Genomic DNA, 25,038 nt, shown 5'->3' on the forward strand with positions numbered 1-25,038 from the left:
TCTAATTGTCCACCACTTTACCATCCCGTAATAGGGCGACGCGATGGAGGATGTTAGTGCAAGCAACAATCCTAAGGGGACAAACACTAAGAAAGACAAAGAGGATATGATGCCCAAAACAACTTTCTTCTCGAAAATGAAGTGAATAACTGATACCAATGTCGGTACATTAAACATGATATAGGTAAAGGCCAGACTCAAGGAAGGACAATCCCCTTTGGCAAAGAAGATATACAGAAGGTGGTTACACAGCACAGACCAAGTGTTGATACTTCCATTACAACCGTGGTGAGCGACATCGGAGCAACACTTAATTTTGAAGATATTAGAGAAGAGGACATGAATGAAGCAAAGCTTGGATCGAGATTGGATGAGCTAAGAAAGGTTGCTATCAAGAAGAAACATTTGAATACCCTTTCCTCCCTAAATGCTTTCATTGGATTTGCAAAAGAATATGAGAAGGATCATGAGAAGACACTACAAGCAGCAAACAACGTGATGAAATCAGAGGAGCTCAAGATAAAGCACACACCTTGTCCTCCTATAGAGGAACTCAATGAAAGGCTAGCTAGGTTCATTGCCTTAGCTAAAAGAACGAAAGAAAAGGGGAGAGTCATATTAGAAGATAATTTAATGTAAGCCCAAGTGGCAATTTCTCTTTCTTCCAAAATAGGACAAGTGTCTATTTCTAATTGGCCGCCATTTTGGTGCCTTCTCATTGGTTGCCACTTTTACACTTTTTTCATTGGTCTATTGACAAGGTGGCGTCTTCTCATTGGCCATGGGGTGGCAACCCTAATTAGAGTTTCTAGGATTCAATTTGGATCGTCGATTTTACCTCTTTATCTCTACCGTCGGTTGTAATTTCAGCCTCTATATAAGGTCGTTTGCTCTCATTTGTAAGGGTGGGAGAAAATTGTTGCATAAGATAATACCAAAATTCGCTATTTCTTTCTCATTGTTGTGACTTGGATGGTGATTAAGGGCCTTTGGTATTATTGCATGGTTTCTACTTCCAAAAATTTAGAGTAGATTTCTTTTCAAGTTGTTGAAGCAAATTTCATTTCAAGTTGCTAAGTAAGAGTAAAGTAGATGGATAGTTGTATGGTAGCAGTAGTAGATGTTTGATAGGGATCAATATTAGACCACTAGCATCCTAGCGGCTTGTTGGGAAGCCTTGTGTGGCAAACTAGTTTATTTTTCTTTTGAATCATTGCATCTGCGAAGGTGGGGCCGCTAGTTAGCTTTCATTAAATTCAATCACCGTCCATTTGCTAACCTTTCCATTCATCGGAGTAGAATAGTGAGTAGTTGAAGGAGTAGGAGTAGAATAGCAAGTAGTTGGGTAGTCGAATTTCACTCTAAGAAACTTAGGAAGGTAGAAGTCATTAGAACCATTATCGCCTCCTCGCACAGTCAACATTATCTGGCGCTACATCCTCCACCATCACCGTCACCATCAACATCACCTGGCACTCATACAAAATCATCTCACCAAAAACCCAAGTCATCCTTGAATGAATAGCATAAGGCCACCTACGTGATTACCAGCAAATCACATCGATAAAACTGAGTGAGTATCCACAAGTCCAAGGAACATTGAGTTATTCTCATATCCCATGAGCAATAACTTTTCAAGAGAGGAATTGTATGCCTGATACTCCGTATCGGATGTTCAATTACTCATATGTTATGTAGTGATACAAAACTCGCATCAACAGTATGCACAAGACATAGTAGGATACCTCCTTGTGATGACAAAGAGGTACAATAGGATTTATGAAGGCCCTTGCAAAAATGTATTTAAGTGTGGAGATGAGCCATCTTTGTACACCAAATTAGTGATGAGAGTTGAACAAACTAATAATACTACTTCACTGCTTCCATAATCAATGTCGATGTGCTAATGAAATAAAAATAAAAATTTAAGGGCCATCAATCCATTGTATACAAAGTAGTTGCCACCTCACCTATATACGTTTTTGCATGGGGCTTCACGAAGCCTATTTTACCTCTCAAGTCATCACAAGGAGGTATTCTACTAGACCTTAATGCATACCATTTGTCATTGGGAGCAAATATTCCCATATAAATTGAGGTGTTCATAGTGTTCCACAACTGTGTTTAATTTCTTACTCATATAGTCCCAAATTGTCCCAAATTATGATTCATAGCAAGAAATTGCTTGCTTATTGTTCCAAGCATGTCGTCAAATGTCTCATAAATCTTTCCAAGGCTTTAGAGTTTATTCATCATATCAAATGGCATTTATAGCTCGTGAAATAAAAGAGAAAATATATCTACAAACAAAAAATTGCAAAGCAATAAGTTAGCTTTTTTTTTTCTTTTTTTTAAAAAAAATTAGGAATCAAATTATAAATTTGAAATGTATTAATAAGATGAAAATCAATATGTTATTAAAAAATTTAATAAAAATTTTTTGCCTCACAATAGACCACCAATTATCATCAATAATTTTTTTGGTGCTTCTCCCTTCTACAGTAGTTTCCATAAACCATTTATTTCACTCTAAATTAACCATGTAACATTCCCAAATTATAAATGCCCAAACTTTTCTCTAGGTCACAATGTTTAATTGAAACAAGTACAATTTAGACTTTAGAGATACCTTTCACTTTTATTGAGACCCCACAAACAAGTTGGGAATCATTTATAATCACGATTCAAAAAATAGATCTCTTTAGTTAGAAATAAGCATATATTAGAAGAGTAGATCTAATCATAGTTGAAAAACTCACCAAAACCAAAAACTCGCCAAAAGAAAAAACTTATGGCCTAAAAGAATCTTGGCAAGTTAAAAAAATTGCTTACATACACCAAAACCTCACCTTATGAACCATTTGATTATTCACCTCACAACACATTCAGCAAACAATGAACTACAACAACACATGAAAGAAAACCCCAATTGGGAAAACCCACAGTGACCACTTGCCCACAAAGATAAATCATTGATAGTATATTACAAAGAAAGTAGGAGCTCACTATTCTGGACTTGCAAACAAAGGCTTCCTGCCCAAACAACAATAAATATAGATAGGAGCTCACTGCTCCGGACTTGAAACAGAGGCTCACTGCCAAAGTAACAAGATACAGAAAAAGAACTTGTGCACTCAAGACACTGTCCTAGGGACAAGATACATACAACTCTTCACAAATAGATAAATGAGTAATTCTCCTGACAATGCAGCTGTCCGACGCAGCTCTATCAACTTCAGCAACTCACTGTCATTTTCTTTGCTTCTCCACCACAGTCACAAAATAGCAAGTTGTCAGCTGAATTTTACCCTTCTGAAATTTTTCTTATTGATCTTCACTTGCTTGCACGCTACACATTGTTGTCTATGATTTTGCCAAAGCACATATCGTACTTATATACAAAATAGGTTATTAAAATTTTAAAACAATTGGCCATGCCAAAAGCAAATTACAAGTCGGTCATGTCAATAGCAAATTACAATAAGGTTCATGCCAAAAGCATCCGGACCAAAACATAGGCCACACATAACATAAACCCATGCAGATAAGAGATAAAAATCAAACACAATATAGATTACATCATAACATGAACCCATTTGCATTAGAGATATAATAACGGACCAAAAACATGAAGCATGACCCACTCCAGGATAACAAGGAACCATGAATGTGTTACACATAGCCCAATACCAGATCAGCAATTATTGGAACAACTTCCACAGTATCTCAAACGTGTAGCATCACACTATCCAAAAAACAATATTACTTGCCAACTGTGCCTAGACCTCCACACACTATGGTGAGATCCCATCTCCACTTTAGATGCCATATCACTTGCCATTTGTCCACGTCAGAAGCCAAAATAAGGACAATGATCTTGGATAACTATGCCAAGACCAGTTCATTGATGGAGATGATGAGGGCATGTTGAGAGGAGTCTGAATGCAACATAGCTATGAACGGGTGGACAGACATTAGGCATTGTCCACTAATAAATATCACAATTGCATGCTCAAAGGGCCCATTCTTTCTTAGGGTGGTTGATTATTCAAGGCATAGAAAAGATGTTGATTTTTAGTTTGACATCCTTCGAACAGCTATTGAGGAGATGGGGCCACAAAATGTGGTCCAAGTAGTGATAGATGCAACATGTGTGTAGAGCTACAAGGAAGCTTATTAAGCCATTTTACATGCATATTTACACTCTATGTTGTGTGCATGCCATGAACAATGCACTGAAGGACCAGGGAAAGTTAAGTGAGTTAAAGGAGTGGTCAACATGCGAGAGATGTGCAAATGTTTATCCTCAACAACACTTCACATTCACTCTTTTGGAGTTTCATGAAGGAGTTCTTGAAACTAGTAGACACCAAATATGCATCCTATTTCAATCTTTTGGAGACAATGCTTGAGTTGCAAGAGTCACTCCAACTCATGGTCACAAACTTACGACAAATGATTGGAATCATTGGGATGGGATCCAAGACAGAGTAGGGGAGGAGAGGAGAGATAGTGTAGAGTGATATATTTTGAGTGATGTAACATACATAGTCGTTATCATTGCTTCAGATGTCCAGGTCATCAAATATGAGGACAGGGATGCACCTAACCTTGGAGGTGCATGAGTGCACCAATTCTTAGCTTGATCAGATGAGGATTGTTGTGCGAGAGGACCCACTATAGAAATCTACAAAAAGGACATTTGGTCAATCATTCAACGTGGATGGGATACGCTGAACACTCCCTGACACATAGTTCCTTATGCATCGAATCTGAAGTAGTACATACCTAGGTCTAGTAGATTTACATTGATTTAGGATGATAAGGTGAAGGCAGGGTTCTTCAAGTACATTGAAAGGGTGTCTGCTGTTGAAACTATTGGCAAGATATTGTTCATGTTGTTGTGTTACTTGGTATCACTTTCGATGGGAGCTTTACACAGTTATTTAATGTGTTATATCTTCTTTATTTCAAAATTTTGGTTCTCTTCAATTCTACCTGCAAATTGCAATGTAAGTTTAAAATGTTTGGTTCTATTTAGTCATTGACAAAGGATGTTCATTTGTATCTTCTTGGTTTTGAGATCATGGTTTGATTCTTCCCTTTGGGAGCTCTTGCTTGAGTTCTTTGATCATGTTGGGGCCATGGAAGATATTCAGTTAGGAGATGGCTACATATTCCAATGGGAGCTTTGGCAATGATGCAAATTCATCATTTGATGAATGTTATATTCATGCAGTTTGGAGATGGTGACATTTTGGTACCATGGAGGATACTTGAGTCTTTAGTGAGGTGTGGTTGGCTCTCTTTAGTTTTGAGTATTAATCATTTGCTTGGAGCTTCATGAATTTACAGGATTACATTTGAAGTTAGCGTGGATTGATTTGTGGATCCTCGGGGAGACTAGAGAAACCTGATTGAGGCTATGAAGGGTGATGGGTTCTATTAGCGGCCATAAAAGTAGGTTGCAAACACAATTATTTGATATAACTTTCCCCACTTATGGACATCTAGAAAATGATAATCAATGACTTGGGAACTGGCTAAAATGAGTGACGTTTGGGCTTCTCCAAGTGGGTACTTGAAACAACCAGCAGGTGTCTCTTAATACTACATCATTTATTGCATTTAATTTAATGCTAATCTCACAAGAATGAGTTCTCAAATTGGACGGAAAGTATTGGAGCCAAAATCAGTGACTTTTCGAGTATCATGGAGGCATTCCAAAGGTTGTGGTCATGACGATTGAAGAGGCTTCTTTGGACATCATTATAGGTGGTTTTGGAGCTCTTGCCATTCTATAAATTCAGCCTTATCGATTTGTAATAGTAACAGTTAATTATAATTTCTCTGTGAGAACAAAGGACAGGTGAGAGGCTTAAGGACATTGTTCACATGTACATAAGTGCTTAAATGGTGGAGCTACGGGAAGAATGGAAATGATTGTATTGTAAGCACATCTACTATTGATAATGCAAGCTTGGCCTCTCTTCTTGCTGGAGATTTTCCCTGGAAAGATTTTTCCACTTGAATCATGTGCCATGTGTTGACCTTATGTTGCCAATTCATACCTTAATGCTGCTATCCTATGTTGATGTTACTCATTATTTGTTTGTCACATAAGATAGGTTTATTAAGCACCTACAACCTGATTATTGGCAACATTAAGCAGAAGGATCTAATCATAGTTCTCACATTAAGGCAACTTAAATTTCAGATTTTCATGAGTTTCAGAATTTCATGCTGTAGTTATCTAAATTTTATGTCTCATCCCGTGAATAGTTTATTAGATAAAAATTAATCTTCACAATATTTGTTATTGAACATGTTTATTTCCCAACATTTGGTATTACAGTAGAAGGTTACTGGTTCTAGGTATTCCTCTAGTTTTGGTTTCTTAACTTGGCAAGCTCATGGGAATCTATTAGAAGGAATTACAGGTTGTCAAATGGCTTTTAAAGCTGCAATGTATTTGTGAGTTAAATCGCTTTGCAGATTTGAGACTGGAAGCTATGGACATTGTCAATGTGATCTACATTGTGCATTGAAAGCTCATGATTGTGGATCTTCATGGAGTTTCTTATGTTTTGGTAACCTGGAGCTCTTGTTTAATGATGTGTGTATCCTCTTGTTTGATGGTTTTGTTCCTTTACCTTGTGGTCATATGGAGTGAGAAGGTGTTCATAATGGATGGGTACTGCCATTGTGGTTACATGAAGAAACACTGGCTATTCAGACTACAGATTGGAGTGCTTAAGTTGGGTGCACGGTTTCAGCCCATGGTTACGTAAGCACTAGAAATAAGCCATTAACCTATTTATGTATTGGGAAGGTAATTTGTAATATTATTGTTTATATCTCACTATTGTTTACATGGTTGAAAATATTTGTGATATATCATGAGTCATAAAGGAGGGCAACATAATCGCAGTTAAAATTGCTTGCGATTTATCCAATGCCGTGCGGTGATATTTTGGTAAAAAACTTGACAAAAGATGCAAGAGTAGGGCATAAAATCATCAACGATAAAAGTAAAAACATTAAAACAAAAAAATTATAAAACATGAAATGGTTTTAGGTTTCTTCAGACACAATGGATGAAGTGGTATTTTAGCACCACAAATACAAATGCAACTGCAAATAATGACTTCAACTTTTGCACCCTCAAGCTTCAACTTTGACTTCTTTCTACACCCTTAGGCTTCGACCATTATATGTCTTGTAGACTATACAACATATTGGTGGCACCTAGACCCTAGAAGTTCATTTCTAACATATATGGGGCAGACTTGTGTCATTATCATGAGTTCAAGAGGGTTGAACCGTTAAACAATCCCCTATACTTGCTACATTAACCATTGATGTACCATTTCGGACCTACAAATCCCCCAATCTCAATTTTCATATTAATTTTATTATTAGTTTTATTTATGGTGAACCTATATTTAGGCTTATAAAATTTACATTTATTATTATTATGTGTTCATAATATTTTTGTAAAAATATTTTAAGAAATTATCTATTTTCAAATGTTCAATACAAGTGTTGATTTATTGCTGATTTTTTCACCGAGTTTTTAAAGAAAAAAAATTGGGCCAACTAAGTTATTGTCAAGTCTAAGTTTTTCAACAATGGTTTATTGCAAATTCATAAGGGGTGATGAGTTCCACTAGCAGGGGCAAAAGTGGGTTGAGAACACAAGATATTGTTTTCAAGTACCTCACTTACAGATCTAAATGAGATACTTTATGACTTGGAAAGTGGAACATATGAGTGATCTCTAGGCTTCTCAAGTGAGTGCTTGGAAGAGGCAACAAGTGCCTCTTAGTATTGTCATTATTTGATGCATTTAATGTAATGTTTACCTTGCAAGAATGGGTACACAAGTTGGAAGGAAAGTATTGGAGCCCAAACTAGTGCCTTTTCCAATTTTGAGGTATCCCAAGGGTTGTGGTCGTGAGGTGTAGTGCCTCTCCCATTTGATTTTTGTAAGTCATCCTGATGGATGGTACCTTGATGATCTTGCTTTGTAAGTGATCATGATTGGGACCCATGCATAGTCTACACCTTGGGGTGATTTTTTTATGTTATTGTATCAGTTGGATTAATTTATGCTTATGCCTGATTCATGAGATTATGATGTATTTGGTGGTTTTACTCAGGCTTGTGCCAGTAGTTACCTAGATTGATGTGGCATCGCAATGTTATTCTGTGATTACCTTGAGAGGTGTGTAGTGGTTACACTGTGTATTATTTGTCTTGTTGCACTTGACTAGGTTCTTGCAACAGTGTTTACTCGTGTGTTTGACCATGTTGACTTATGTGTTTATTGTGCCTTAATTGTTATTGAGTAACTAGTTATTATTTCCATTATTAAATGCTTACAATAATTGGAAGTGAGTTATCCATATTAGATTTACGGAATTATGTGCTGCGGATATTTACCTTAATCATTTCAATAATTTATGCAAATGGATAATTTAAATGAGATTAATTAGATGTTGTAATTACGTACTTTCACGTAACTGTTGCTTTAGTTATTATTATTGTGCATCTACACTTGATTGTGTTCATTCATTGTGTAGGACTTATATCCCCGGCAGTGGTACATCGAGTTATTGATCAGACCTTTCATGATAAGCCACTGTTGTCCCTGTATGAGCGATTTATCTTTTATTATTATTTTTACCCTCTGGTAATTGGTAAATCCGGATTCCTAATGCATTATGTGATTGAACTTGTGAGCGTGTTTGTGCATTTAGGAATCCGTAGTTGCCACAGAATTTATTATTTAAATGTTATTTTAATGGCTTAGAGGAATTTTAATTATTTGATTTAGTCTTTATGCATTTAGGAATTCATAGTTGCCACAGAAAATATTATTTAAATGGCTTAGAGGGATTTTAATTATTTGATTTAGTCTTTACTTTATTGCCAACTAATTTGCCATGGTTGAAATCCAATTTAATTGGAATCATCTATTTTAATTTGGGTTAAGGGAGCCAATTGGATTATTTAATTTAAATAATCTAATTTATGTCACTTTGTAAAAGTTCATATATTAGCTAAAAAGTGAGTTTAATCTCACTTCTCACTTCTCTATTTTCATGGTTTTAAAGGAAATTCCTCAAAACCCTCTTGTGAGAATTCGGAGTTTTGCTCGTTGCAAGGGTTTGGCTTGGTAGATCGTCGCGAGATTGGTCTCGTTGGATTCGTATCAAGATTGCTCTACTATGCCAATGATTTCATCAGATTCGACATCCCATTATTTTACAATGGTAATTCTTGTCTTGCCCTTTCGACTGTGAGGTGGGGCTTTCTGGTTTTAATGGTTTTAGCTTTTGATTCTTGTTACTAAATGTTAGGGAGTGGAGAACTAGTGTTCCCCTCTATTTTTATGCATTTCTATCACCCGGTTGGACAAGGGTGAGCATTTCTTTTTCGCAAGAAATTAGAAATGCAAGTTTAGGCATTGTTATGTTGTCAGTTTTTATGTGGTTGCGTGGAAGTCAAATTTTAGTTTGGGCCTATTTTTTCAATGGGTTTTTGTTTTTGTCGAATTCTAAGATGTTTTAATTTTGGGTGTTTTGGCATTGTCTTGTTTTGTGTGCTAACTAGTTTTCGCCCGTTTCTCTGTTTGGCTTATTTAATGTTTGGATCTTGTAGCTCTTGCCCTAATGACTAGGATCATGGAATCATAATGGTTATAGGACATTCCAAGGTATTTTATTTCCCGATCCGAACTCATGTTTCCATATTGGATTTTGTGGACTTCTACATTTTGTCAGATTTGACAGTTTGTGAAGTTGAGCCTGTTTAAGGAATTTTATTGGACCCTTAGTCTTGTGACCTTATTCTTGAGTTGAGGTTTCAGTTTTATTGATTTTTGAGAAGTTTCAATTTTGGGCTTTTAGTCTTGCCTCATTTTGCATGCCAGCCATATTTTGTTGGGATTTTGGCATTGGCTTATTGGATTGGGGAAATGGATTGTATTCCATGTTTCTTGTCTTGATGTGCTTCTACTTCAAGGACACTAAGATTCATGTAGAATCTACACTCCCAAATTTAGGCTAATTGAGCGAGTTTATTGAGATTCGTGTAGAATCCATACTCCCGGATATAGGCCCATTGAGTGAGATTGCTATACTTGTTTCTTTTGTTGCATTTATCATATCCAACCCTTGCATTAGTTCTATTGATTATATTCGTGAAGTTGGTTGTGCCCACACACGAGCACATGTGCGTGCGTATGATAGGATCTTGTGAGACCCAAACTCCTAGATAGGCCGGTTGAGAGATTGTTCATTTGGGGGGTGGGTTGGGAACTTACATCGTGTGATGGGCATGGGTATGTAGTATAGACGTGTGGAGTGGCTTCTCTTGTGTACCCCAACCTGAAAGTTGTCAACAAGGTAATGTGAAGAGGTTCTAACAAGTGATAATCAAAATTAATAAATGGAAAATAAACTTAATTATAAGATAGGTTAACACTTATACGTTCTTCAAGCGTCTTGAGGGAGCCGGTGCGAGGGTGTAGTGTTGGGCCTCTTGCAAGAGCATGTTACCACACTAGGTGTTGGGCCTCTTGCGAGAGTGTGTTACCAGACCAGGTATTGGGCCTCCCAAGGGGAGAGTGTTACCATGCCACATATAGCTTGGGCTTTTCGAATGCCAAGCACTTACACTCCACTAGAGTCCCTACATAGTTATCCTATAGTGGGACTGACCAATGACCTAATTTACTGCATTGTCCTCATGATCATATAGATGTCGGTATCATACTTGATTGGTGTGTATTAGCCTTGGGTGATTGTCTTATGTGATTGTGGTCAAGTCATTATCTCCATCAGCACAACAGGAGTGGATCTACAAGTTACCACGTGGTTGGGAGGCGTAGCTACCTATACCACTGCTGGGGACTGGTGTACAGAGATGGTATATTTCCAATTTGAGGCTGGTGCTAGATATTTACTTGGTACTTTGGTGTATCTGGGGTATGTTCTCTTGTGATTTATGTTTTACTTTGGATGCATTGATATCATGTTTAGATGACGATTAGCATGTTACTTGATGCATTCCTTTATCATGATGTTGCATCATATTGCTAGATGATGTTTCTTACCACTACTTTGGATTAGTGATGCTATTGGTAGATTAGCATGTTGGATGTACTTGTTCTTATGATATTAATTGATGGTTATTGGTAAGAACGATCTCATGAGATAACTCCAACTATCTTGTTGGCAATTTTAGATTCATGCTCGGAGGTATGGCTAGGGCCCTTGAGGTCTCATGATGCCATTATGGTAGGGAGGAAACAAGCACGGTTAATTGGATTTGGTTTCATCATATGCTTGCACTTTCCTTCTTGAGATGTTGCTTATGTCCATGTATTTGTGTGGATCTTGTTTTACTTCATTACAATGTTATTTATCATGGTTTAGAGTAGCATGTTGTTTATGTGAATTACCTATATCTTCTCTATGCTTTTGATGCTCTCAAGTGTTCATTCCTCAAGTTTGGTGGTTTCAATACTCCATAGTGTGGAGGTTCTAACCTTATTTGCATCCTAGTTTAGCCTTTTACCCTTGTTGTTATCCTTAGGCAACACTAGGACAGCATCTCGTACGACACTAGTAAAGTATCACCCTTAGTTGGAAGAAGTATCATACGATACTACTAAAGTATTGCCCCCAATTGGAGGAAGTATCGTACGATACTAGTAAAGTATCACACCACAATTATATCAAATATCGTACGATATTGGTGAAGTATATCTCACCATAGTAATGAGAAGTATCACATGATAGTTGTGTGAAGTATCGTGCAGCTTCTAAAGGTGATTTGGGCACCCTTTTGGGGGGTTCTTGCTTCCTATATATAAGTTGGCATTCTCTTCTTCCTTCTTCTTCTTCCTTATTCTTTCTTATAGTTAAGATATATTATATATATATGCAACGATTCATTTGAGATAGGTTCCAGCCATCTAGGAGTGAAGATAAAGATTTTAGCAAATCTTAGGGCTTTAAGAATTTAGACTTAGTCAGATTTTAGGGCTTCAAGATTTCAGACTTAGCCAATTTCATGATTCAGCATTTGTCTTTCAACATGGTGCCCAATAGATGAGTGGTTGTAACCTTGAGCCCTTGTCTTGTGCTTGATCATCTGAGGGTCTCTGCTTCTAATTCTTGATTATGTTATGGTTAGTTGGAAATGGACTTGTATGTTTAACCATGCTAGGAAATTTTACCTTGGGCTTAGAAAGAACATCTCTTTTAGGTATTCTCATGATTCGTGTGATCTTCGATTTTGAGTTTCATTTGGTGCTTGGGGATCTTTGGAAGTGTTGGTTAGGCTTCTGTTGGTGTAAGTGAACAAGTGAGTTTAGCCATGTTTCCTTTTCTTTTACCTTGTTTGAATGTTCCATTCTTGCACTTGGTTACTTTATGTTGTTGTTATCTTACTTATCTTAAGAAAAGAATTTTTCAATGTATGTTTTAAAGGATCTCTGGGCAGGGCATTACATGAGGAATGAAGATGCTTCTTGAGACATTTTTATTGGTGGTTTTGGAGCTCTTGCCGTTCTATCAATCCAACCTTGTAAGCATAAGACTTTATAAGAGTAACAATTGAATGTAGATTTCTTTGTAGGAACAAACAATAAATGGGAGACATAAGGAAATTGTTCACATGTCCACAGGTTCTTCTATGGTTGAGGTAAAGAGGTGAATAAAAGTGAATGTATTGTAAGCACATTTATTGTTGATAATGCAAGCTTGGCCTCTCTTCATGGTCTAGTTTTTTCCCTCAAGGGCTTCTCCACAAAAAACTTGTGTCATGTGTTCATCATATCACTGATTTGTGTCTTATTGCTGCTATTTTATGCTGATGTTAATCATTATTTATTGTTGTTCTAAATTCAAATAAGATAGATTTATTAAGCATGATATATTGGCCGATTTTTCACATCATTAAAGAGGGTCTAATCATGGTTCTCCACATTAACACAACTTAGTTCTGAGATTTGCGTGCATTTTAGTTTTTCATGCTGTAACTATCCAAACATTGTATCTCATCCTTTGATCAGTTTATTGGACAGAGATTGATCTTCACAATCTTTGGTATTGAACCTGTTTATTTCCCAACAGGTATGACTCTTTTCAAGGCACTCTACAATTTGATACCATTTCATTCATATTTGATTCTTTTGGATAGTAGAGTACCAAAGGCTAGATATTTGATTCAAGAAAGCTTAAACATTGTGAATGCACTCAAAGAAAACCTACAGTAATTGCAAAACCAGAAAAAATGTACGCTGGTCGCCACTGAATTGAAAGGGTTTTTGAGGTGGGAGACATGGTATTATTGAAATTACAACCATATAGACAATTTTCCCTCAAGTGAAGTTATGCTGAGAAATTAAAGCCGCAATTAGGAGGATTTTTGAGGTTGCATATGCACTGAAACTTCTAGAGAACAACAAAACTCCTAATATTTTCCGTATCATACCTCAAAAAGGCCTTTGGACAGCAGGTCACTCCTTTAATAGAGCTGCCCCTGCTTGATGACAAAGGGAAATTGCTGTTAAAGCCTGACGCAATCATGGTTGTAAGAGAAAAGAAGCTGAGAAACAAAGTTATTCCAAAATATATGGCAAAATGGAAGAATCTTCCACTTGAGGATGCTGCATGGGAAGGACTGAAGAGTTTTCAGCACACAAGAATATCATTAATTTCTGCTGGGCAATTCTTGCTACAGCCACTAACATATCTTGAGAAGGATAGGGGGTGCAGGCCCCTGTGCAATGAACTCAAAGACCAAATTAGGGAATTTGAAGAAGCACTGAACCACATCATCAATCAAATCTAGACCAGCAACTTCAGCGATAATCAAGCTTGGGGATCTTCATGCCTAGGGCAATTATACACTTCCAGTCTACAGCAAATCAGCTGAGTATAAATTGATTCCACATTTGATTGAGAGTTCTGGTCAAACCCTAGCATCCAGGTTTCTTGTTTCACACATCTGACTGTAGACGCACCTGCCTGATCTTTACTATATATCCAGCTCATCTACTCAGTCCCTGGGTATTTCAATTCAGAGTTCTGAAGGTGTTTGCTTAATCCAGTTGAACCTTTGTTCACAGATCTGAATGGAGGGTATTAAAAGGTTTCTTGTCACCAACAGAAAATTAACAGCAGTCACAGACATGCAGATTTCAGCCACTAGGTCCTCGGCCTCAATATGGTCAGAACATTGACTGCAGTAATTGATTAATGTTTATAGAACTACAGTTTCAAATTTGGATCTGGTGGAAAACAATTGATTCACAGTAATTTATTGGATTGATACTACTTACTTTAAACTGTGCGAGTGTATAGATTTCCTTCTGTATTAAAAAAGTCAGACTTCATCATTTTATGTTAATGTCAAATGTGTAACAATGAATCCCTAACTACTGCAACTTCAAGAGAAGATGTCACTTAGGGTTGTTTCAATACGACAGATGTAAGACCATCCAGTTTCATTTCAAAAACATGGTATTATTCACTAAAGTTGTTAGTAGTTACATTAGCAGATGATTTCACAGGTGTGATGGTCCAAGCATTGGAAGCAAACAAGTATGGAGACAATTTCATAATAGAACAGCCATGAATAACAATGGTATTATAGCCAGTCTTGCAGCATCATGGGAGAAGCCCTGGTAATGACAGATTTTCTTCAAAGATGTACAGAACTTAATCAGCAACTGAATTTACGAAATGAAAACGGTTAAAACTCATATGAAAAATCTCCTAAATACCTTTCCCTTCCAAAATACAAATTCATTTTACATGTGAAATAAATAAATAAATAATCTCTCGAAAAACTCAAAATCACTATGGTGGAAGCTGTAAGAAAATATCAAAATAGTCCAGTCCACCAAAATGACAATGCAAATGACGTTCTTAATGATAGTCCTTACAGACATGAGGTTGACAATGAAAGATGTAGGAAAAGGTTTGCTCAATTGCTGCAGTCAATATCCGCTTAAAATTTTCCTCCAAATATGCAAGCACCTAGATGGCAGTATTAAGCTCACAAAATCTCCAAATGGCTGTGCTGTAAATGTTGTAAAGATGATACTAACTGCTCTGGCTCATCTGTTTTCCGTATGGATGGACTGTTGAGAAAGCTCTTTCAGATGATATTTTATCAACAGCCAACCCATGTTGGTGGAAAGAACTATCAACCATATGAAACATTCAGCTGATCTGCTAGATTCGCATGTCATTCTGGTCATGCATTCATTGAGACACTTTGGTATTGCCGAATCATTCTTCATTTGGTCTCTTTCCTTTCAACCACAAATTTTGAAGGCAAGATTAAAGCAAAAGGATCTCGAAACATTTTCTTTATTAACAAAAGAAAAGTGCACAGGAATAACTGGTCACCCTCTGTAAGAGGTAAATGGTGAGGCAACTTAATGTTTCGAGCAACTGGTTACAAGTTCAGGAGTTGGCCTACCAACTATAAAAGAAAGGGCCATCACAGTTCTTTCTAGATTGTACCAACTCCAAAAGTACTTTGTTTAGGTACAACTGTTGAAGGATTCACATCAATTTAGACAAAGGCGAACAGTTTATTCTTTAGCAATGGCCAGAGATCAGATGCAAGTTCACCACATGCCCAGCTTGGTCCTATGCCCAAGCGATATACGGCTATATCACCTACTTCCATTACACCCACACAACAGCAGCAGACTTTATGAGCTTAGTCATGGAACGAACTTATGATTTGTAATTTTGCTGATAGTCAAACCTCAAGTTCATATGCATTGAAACATCGAACTTGTTTCAAGGTCCATGAAGTATATTGAACTATAACTTATACATATATATGCAAGTACACATGTGCGTACATAGGTATGTACATACATATGCTTGTATATATAAAGGAAATTGGTATAATGGTCCATAAACTCAGTAACATGCATGTTTTCAAATAAATATTTTTAAAATTTATCTTTAGATATCTGATTATTTGCTGAGTTTTTGCCCAAGTCCTGAGTTTTCAAAAATTTAGGGTCAGGTAAGTAATGCCCAAGTCTGACTTTTTAAACCATGGGTAGATAAGAGGAGTCTCCTCTTAAGGAATTATAATGCAGTGCAAGGCAGGAGTAACCCCAAAGGAGATGTCCTAGCCTCCAACAATCTAACCACGCAGCGGAAACACAACAAGAAGAAGCAATAATGCAAGATCTGATATCAAATCACAACTCTTTATTCATAAAATAACTGTTACATGCAATGTGCCGGGCCTTCCCAGTTATGGCCAAATACAATAGCAATTACAATAATAGTTCTGCAAGATCTCTCAAGATCCAATCCAAACACTAACTAGTCTAGATCCACCACTCTGGTAGAAACTTCCAAGATCTCAACTTGTACTCGCAAGCCACCAAGCAACCTCTTTGTTTCTAAACCGCAGCCACTAGCTCTTCTCCAACTTTATCCAAGATCCAAGTGTAAACTGCCTCACATTCGGTGCTCTGTCCACACACTCACAACTCCACCACAATCCTGCTGTAAACTGCCTCACATTCGGCACTCTATCCATAGACTCAGGAAAACTCACTCCTTTGCTTCCTCCTTCTCTCCAAGCTTCTACTAAGAAGAGATCATCCCTTCAAGCTTGATTAGAAATGCTCATATGCCTTGCTTAAATAGGCACTTACCACCCAAAATGTTACCAACGCAACCAATGTGGGATAAAAGGTAAATGCAACTACGTTTCAACAAATATTTAATTCCCACCCAAATGCAACTAAGCACCACCATGTGGCCCAACAAATATTAAATGCATGATTTAATAAAATGTCCACAAACTTCTAGAATTCCACCTACACACCTCGATAAATGGAATGACAACCATTTTTATTTAATTTTTCTATTTACGCCACCTATGCACCTCAAAAATAGAAATTCTTTTTTTTTTTCTTTTTCTTTTTTTTCCTCTAATTTTCGTCACTTTCTCTCTCCTCCAATTTTTTTTATTTTTATTTTTTAAATTTTCCCATGCAAGATGCTCCTGCATCAAATTCCCAGCCGAGAGAAATCGATACCAAGCCATACAAGTTTGCAGGGGGCTTCCTCTCCACTATATTCAACTTTAAGCAGAGAGAGACATTTGTTCTTAACTTCTTACTCTTCCAGCAAACAGGTCCTCAACCAAAGGTGAACATGTAACCAAATGTTTCTTCTATCCATCCAAATCCCCTACATAATTGGCATCTCAATAACCAACCAAGTTAGTGGGGCTAATTAATAAATAATGCCAAGATGTAGAGATCCATTGGTATATCAAAGGATATGCTTGGCTTCTTGAAGATGAAGATCCAAGGAGTCTGTGTGGAACAAGAACCCAGACTGACAATAAGGAGATGTTCAAGCAAGTAGCTGTGAAATATATGAGAATTCCCACCAATGACCTATAAGGTAGCATCCACAAGCGGTATAATCATGTTCCTGTTGATAAAGGAAGGAGGGGAGGATTAGTCTTGCACAAATCACTGTAGTAAATCCAAAGCGTACTGACTATACCATGCATAAGGAGCACACTTAAGTCAATTAATTGATCTCTAAAAAGTAAAAGCAATAAGCAGGTGGCAAATCAAATTCCTTCTGGAAACCAAAAGGTCATTCCATGCAGATATAATAAAAATCTTCATGAAGAAGTGTGCTCTTAATATTCCTCTAATACAGCTCCCACTTGAAGGAGGCTGCTAAAGAGATAACTATCCGAACATGTATCAGTGCATGAAACTAGAGCGAATGCCAGATTTTAGGTGATTTGGTAATTGCACTCCAAATATCCAGAGATCTTACTAGCAATATTGGGCAGAGAGCATGTGGGAGCATGGAGATTATTTTCTTTTGGCCAGAATTTGACTAACTGATTTCAGAATGAAAGATGATGTCACAACAATTTTCCTTAAGCTTCCAGAAATGCAAAGACATCAAACAAATTACAAATATTGTGCAAATTTATGAAAAACCCTAAGAGTGTAACAACGTGGTGAAAAACAACCACAGAAATTAGAAAACTGAAATTAAGAGTCTAGCTACCTTCCGTGGATCCTTGAATACTATGAAATTTTGCATTAAAAAAAAATCACACGTGGTTTACATAATATGCATGATTCTTGAAAATTAGGGTTCCTTTGGAACATATTTTTTAGATTGAGATGTCTTGAAAGACTTGCTTGTTTTGATACCATTTAGAAAATAGCAGATACGCTAAGGAATGATGTTTCGACTTTAACAAGAATGGGATGATGCGAAAAAGGAGATGAAAAAATATGATGGTGCCCATTGACAATAGCACTTAATAAAGCTCGATGAGAAATGGGGGGTTTCGATGTATCTAATTCACATTCAACATAAATGGAAATATCAAAGAAGGCCAACCAAGCACAGATCCAAATGAGAACATAAAAGTAAACATACGAAAGTCCTACACAAGATTATAAACTCTCATAAAGATCATCTTATCTAGTCTCAAAGTATAATCCATTAAATGCAATGACAATCGGCACAATTTCAATTCAAAAAGAGATGTGAGTTTATTTAGTTCTTCTTAGTTCATACCATTAGCGGAAGTAGCCACTGTATAATTACGCGGTAAAGGCAACTGTTCCTATCTGCTCCACGGTTATGAAGAGGAGGAGGAAATGCTAGAAAATGAAGATTCATATGACACAATTACCAACCTATTGTGGTTTACTTATGAGCATTTGACTGAGAATGCAGTCATACGTTATAGGCCATAATATAACATTTGACTGAGGGGAGAACAATGTAGACCAAGTATAAGTATTGGACGGGAGATAAGTGCATCTCTGGTTCTCGCCAAACTAGCTAGATGTAATGTTACACTTGCTTCTTTGAGATGTTAGTTTTAGGTAGCTTGGACAGCTGTTCGTCCATATGTGATTAATTGACAAACAATTGTTAGAGTTACAACAAATATTTGTTAATTAATTGACTCCTTCTAGAAGCCACTAGTAACCTATTGGTTAGGTTGTTTTAGTCGAGAAGCAACTAGAAACTTCTTGGTTGAGTTGTCTTGATCAAGAAACAACTAGAAACCTCTTGGTTAAGTAGTATTAAAAGGGGGTCAAGGGAGGCATTTGGAGAACAAAACAAAACAGAGAACAACAAGAGTTGTAGAAGCATTTGCAATGTTAGCAAATTAGGGAGGGGGGCGGGCACACCTACCCTCACTACAAGGCATGTCCACTGGGCGCGAAGGGAACCCCCCCTGTCCCCCCCATGTGGGAGCATGGAGATTATTTTCTAATGGCCAGAATTTGACTAACTGATTTCAGAATGAAAGATGATGTCACAACAATTTTCCTTAAGCTTCCAGAAATGCAAAGACATCAAACAAATTACAAATATTGTGCAAATTTATGAAAAACCCTAAGAGTGCAACAACTTGGTGAAAAACAACCACAGAAATTAGAAAACTGAAATTAAGAGTCTAGCTACCTTCCGTGGATCCTTGAATACTATGAAATTTTGCATTAAAAAAAATCACACGTGGTTTACATAATATGCATGATTCTTGAAAATTAGGGTTCCTTTGGAACATATTTTTTAGATTGAGATGTCTTGAAAGACTTGCTTGTTTTGATACCATTTAGAAAATAGCAGATACGCTAAGGAATGATGTTTCAACTTTAACAAGAATGGGATGATGCGAAAAAGGAGATGAAAAAATATGATGGTGCCCATTGACAATAGCACTTAATAAAGCTCGATGAGAAATGGGGGGTTTCGATGTATCTAATTCACATTCAACATAAATGGAAATATCAAAGAAGGCCAACCAAGCACAGATCCAAATGAGAACATAAAAGTAAACATACGAAAGTCCTACACAAGATTATAAACTCTCATAAAGATCATCTTATCTAGTCTCAAAGTATAATCCATTAAATGCAATGACAATCGGCACAATTTCAATTCAAAAAGAGATGTGAGTTTATCTAGTTCTTCTTAGTTCATACCATTAGCGGAAGTAGCCACTGTATAATTACGCGGTAAAGGCAACTGTTCCTATCTGCTCCACGGTTATGAAGAGGAGGAAATGCTAGAAAATGAAGATTCATATGACACAATTAACAACCTATTGTGGTTTACTTATGAGCATTTGACTGAGAATGCAGTCATACGTTATAGGCCATAATATAACATTTGACTGAGGGGAGAACAATGTAGACCAAGTACAAGTATTGGACAGGAGATAAGTGCATCTCTGGTTCTCGCCAAACTAGCTAGATGTAATGTTACACTTGCTTCTTTGAGATGTTAGTTTTAGGTAGCTTGGACAGCTGTTCGTCCATATGTGATTAATTGACAAACAATTGTTAGAGTTACAACAAATATTTGTTAATTAATTGACTCCTTCTAGAAACCACTAGTAACCTATTGGTTAGGTTGTTTTAATCGAGAAGCAACTAGAAACTTCTTGGTTGAGTTGTCTTGATCAAGAAACAACTAGAAACCTCTTGGTTAAGTAGTATTAAAAGGGGGTCAAGGGAGGCATTTGGAGAACAAAACAAAACAGAGAACAACAAGAGTTGTAGAAGCATTTGCAATGTTAGCAAATTAGGGAGGGGGGCGGGCACACCTACCCTCACTACAAGGCATGTCCACTGGGCGCGAAGGGAACCCCCCCTGTCCCCCCCATCGCACACTATCTTTAAAATTGACTAGCCCTAGCCCTTGCCCTTGCCCTTGCCCTTGCCCTTGACTAGCCTTTTAAGACAAGCCAGTGCACTTGTAGTCAACATGCCCTGTAGTGAGGGTGGGTGACCCCCTTGACCCCCCTAAGGGGGTCACCTACCCGAACGTAAGGGCATGGAGACTACTTATTCCCGTTAACTTCTTGATTAAGTTGTCTTGATCAAGAAGCAATTAGAAACCTCTTAGTTAAGCAGTATAAAAGGGGGTCAAGGGAGGCATTTGGAGAACAAAACAGAACAGAGAACAACAAGAGTTGTAGAAGCATTTGCAGTGTTAGCAAATGAATTTGCAATGATAGCAAATAGTCTTGTAGTGTTAGCAAGGGCGCAATGATAATGTTGGGGATAACAACGGATGAATATCAGTGGGAGAAATTAAGAGGTTGTCTGAATTATGCCAGTGAGAGGGAAGAAATTTTGTATTTCTTGATTTGTTGAAGTTAATATAATTTCTCATCTATAGAACTAGTTTTCCCTTAGAGGTTTTTCCAAGGACAATTTGTCCGAAAATATTGTGTTCTTTGTGTTCTAAATTTCTTTCCGTATCTTATTGGTGAAGTTGCAGTTATGTTACTTTTCGATATTAGCTAAGAATTTATTTTCAGCAGTTTAATAATCGTTTATGATAGGAGATTAATAATCAGTGACTGCAATAGTGTTAATTTTCACATGAGATTTTGTGTGAACACGCCATTTTAATGAAACTTGGAATTTTTAGAAAGCTTCTAAATTCTAGGCATTAAATTCTTTGTATGTAGAAAGGACGCTAAATTTCTCAACAGCAATTCTCCCCCAGTTACGCTTACAAGAATAGTTAAAACGTGAATAAACGTGAGATAAATGATGATGAAAAAATCAACTGTAAAAGGCAACCACTAATTTACCTCAGCCTGCATGCCCGCATGCCTTCTCACACCAATGGCATCATACATAACTATAAGACTGAAACCCAAGCAAACAGGAAACAGAGCATCACTAACCCCATGACAGAGGGCCACAGAAGTTGTAAGGGCACAACAGAGAGCAGAATGAGAAGAAGGCATTCCTCCAGAACTCACAAACATTTTTAGGTTCCACCTCCTTTCGACGATAAAGGTGGTCACGACCTTCAGGGTTTGGGCAATTGCCCACGCTAAGAGACCAGACATAAATGTTGGGTTTGCCCATAATGTCTCCAAAACAGGGCTTAACTTCTGCTTCGCCATTAAAGTTGTACTCATTAGAGCCATTCCAATGCCACCTTGCTGTAAAAACCTATCGTTTCCCAGCTCTGCCTCCTTCACCACATCCCCGTAGTTATATAGTCTTACCATCCATTTTTTCACTGTTTTTCCAAGGATGGAAGGACCCTGCTCCCCACAAAATATTGTTCTCTCTCTCATGTTCTGAAAAACCAATGCCAAGGCTGCAAGCAATGGGGCCACTGAGGAAACCCCATGTATAAATGCCCAATTGTCGCTACTGTTGCCATTGTTATTGTTGCTTTTAACCACTGAAATTCTCGTGCAATGGTAGTGATGCCTTGAGGGCCAAATGGGGACTGAATTTTTGCCGCCGAAGTGTTTCAACTTGAGACAATTGGTGCCACCAATCCTGAAGTCATTGCTCAATGTGGAGTGCCAGTAATCAAGTCTGAGGCTACGAAGCACACCCATTTAGTCTGATAGAGTCAAATGACATTTCGAAGGAGACCCAATTCAAATGCTCGGATGGGAAACATATCGTGTTGGACACTGCTAAGCAACGAAGGCAAAGCTTTCGGACCTGCATATAGGGAAGCAATCTTAGCGTGTCACGAGATAAGGAGGAGGGCGAAGTTGAGCCCTCTTCAAACTCTTCAAAGGTATATGAAATCTTGAAGAGGATATACCAAAAGCGATTCTAATTAAAAATAAAAATAAAAGCAAAAAACAGTTAGATTTTCATTCTTAAATCGACAATCCAATTTGTGCGAAAACGTATTAATCGGTGGTATTACTTCCAGATTAGTATTCTGAGAGGTAAGCTTAAGAAGGTGGCAACATCCAGAATATTGGTATTTCTTGTGATCTTCGAGTTGATTGAGGTTCTCGGTAAGGTCTATCGTTTAAGAGTATTGTAGGTCTTACATAAGTTGGATAGGGATATCCAGATGTTATTAGTTCCTCTCTAAGGTAGGTTTTGGCTTAGTCCATTGTATTAATAGCTGCACCAATCAGATTTTAGATTTCATTCATATAGTAATGTTTGCAAAAAGTTTTGTAATTTGCATAATTTTTTAGAATTGAAAAATATAATCATTTGAAAACTTTATTGACTCATGATGAAAAAGGCAATGAAAAAATTCAATTTTCTTCAACACAAATATAACTATTTTTTCCAACACATCTATTAATGCAAGCATTAATTCCAACTTTATCTTTTCTTTTCTTGTGACAAGTGGATAAATTTTATTAAAAAATAATCATTTTCCTAACATCTCATGAATGCATTAATTTCAATTTTATCTTTTTCACATTTGTGACTAGTGGACAAATTTTTTTTTTAAAAACAATCACTTTTAATTGATGTTTATTTTTGTAATTTGTAAAATGCTATTAAATATAGATATTTTAATCAAGTATAGGTATTTTAATTAGATATAGACATTTTAACTCTTTTAAATTGTCAATTTCCAAAAATTATTTTTTATATAGCTTAATTTCATATTTATTTTAATTTTAATTTATATATAAGTTTAAATTAGAATTTAGTTTCTTTTATTTTGACATATCTAAACCAATGCTTTTAATAGATTTATTTTTTATTTTTTATTTTTATATATAATTTTTATTATATTGATATTTTTAATTTATACTTTAAATTACATAATACTAATTTTGTATCAATTTTAATAAAGTTCAAATTGTTTAGTTTTGTATATTATCAACTTTATTTATGATAAGTGTGTTCGATTTTTTTAAAGCATAAATGTTATTTTTAAATTAATTTATGTTTATTTATTTTTATGCATTAGATTTAAGCTTAAGAATATTGTCCACCTTCTTCAATTAAATGAATTTATCGCTTAAACAAGATATATCAAACAATTTCATCATTAAAATTAATCAATTTAACTCTTTTTTTTTAAAAATATATAATTTTATCTATATCTTATATATAATTAGTTCATAAATATCTTTGGTATTATAAATGTTCTTTACGATGTCATCTAATTTTAATTTACCATGATACTATAATATTTATTTATATATTCTTTTACTATTTTAATTAATATATATCATTGCAGTTATATAATTTAATAATATACTGACTATACTCTATAATTTAATTTAGCTTACCACTATAATATTCTATTTGTCATTACTATTTATTTGTTATTTTATTAAACTAAATACATTATATTTTAACCAAAACCTACTTCAATCAACCATAAAATCATGAAGGCAGGAACTTTGGCGCTTGCGCCCCTTGTTTTATTAGCCCCGCGAGACTTATGTTTTTACCTTAAATTCTTATTTGGTATTTATTTTGTTGTACTCTATAATATTAAATTTATTTTCCTGCACTCTATAATATTAAACTACAATTGTAATGTTTGGTTCTAATTTTATTATTTTTATATTAATTTTTATCAAATATATTTTTTTGTCATTGGCTATTTGGTAGATTTTAATTTTTAATTCAAAGACTCAAAAATGTATTATTTTGTAGATTTCTAATGTTTTTAATAATCTTCTTGAAAGTTACGAAATGTTGCACAATTTGATTTAAAATAATAACAAGTGTCACATAGTGGCTTGTATTTGCCATCAAGTTATAATAGTTTTAATTAGATAATAGATTAATTAGATAGAATAGTACATTAAATCTTATAATTTTAATAATTATAAGGCAACTAATTTATTGATTGGTAATGATAATGTATAATATAATTTAATTATAATTTTAATATTTTCATAATATTTAAAATGTTAAAAATTCTTATATTCAATTTATAATTTTTTAAATTAATGATTCTATTTTTTATAAATTGTTAGCATTTAAAGTATTAGTATTTTTAAAATGTATTAAAATATGTTTGATCTATTTCATTTCATATATTTTTACCGAAAATATTGCCACATAATATGGGTACACCCCAAAGGTATGAGCCAATAAAAGTGAAGTAAAATAATTTTACGGATTTTGAAAATTAAAAATCTCTCATATATACATTAGAAAAATTTTAAAAAGGAAGTTCAAAATAAAAATACTAAAATGTAATT

General features: G+C 35.8%; 1 protein-coding gene across 6 annotated transcripts in view; it reads right to left on the reverse strand.

The window, feature by feature from the left end:
• The window catches only part of LOC149568417 (Acid phosphatase/vanadium-dependent haloperoxidase-related protein), a 32,325-nt gene extending 9,443 nt beyond the window's left edge, over window positions 1-22,882 (reverse strand). Inside the window, exons 1-2 of one of the 6 annotated variants that reach the window (XM_089821333.1) lie at window positions 22,770-22,882; window positions 21,676-22,555 (exon numbers count right to left, since the gene is read on the reverse strand). In XM_089821333.1, coding sequence (XP_089677459.1) covers window positions 21,676-22,446 — 771 coding nt within the window. In that variant the 5' untranslated portion in view covers window positions 22,447-22,555; window positions 22,770-22,882. Of the gene's footprint in view, window positions 1-17,005; window positions 17,508-21,675; window positions 22,697-22,769 lie in introns of those variants that run through there. The other 5 variants (XM_089821334.1, XR_016362560.1, XM_089821332.1 and 2 more) reach the window with 5 other exon arrangements.
• Between the last annotated feature and the right edge of the window lie 2,156 nt (window positions 22,883-25,038).

The sequence above is a fragment of the Cupressus sempervirens genome, chromosome 3 (assembly GCF_028749045.1).
Source record: "Cupressus sempervirens isolate cs-2001-9-10 chromosome 3, ASM2874904v1, whole genome shotgun sequence".
NCBI classification, from domain to species: domain Eukaryota; kingdom Viridiplantae; phylum Streptophyta; class Pinopsida; order Cupressales; family Cupressaceae; genus Cupressus; species Cupressus sempervirens.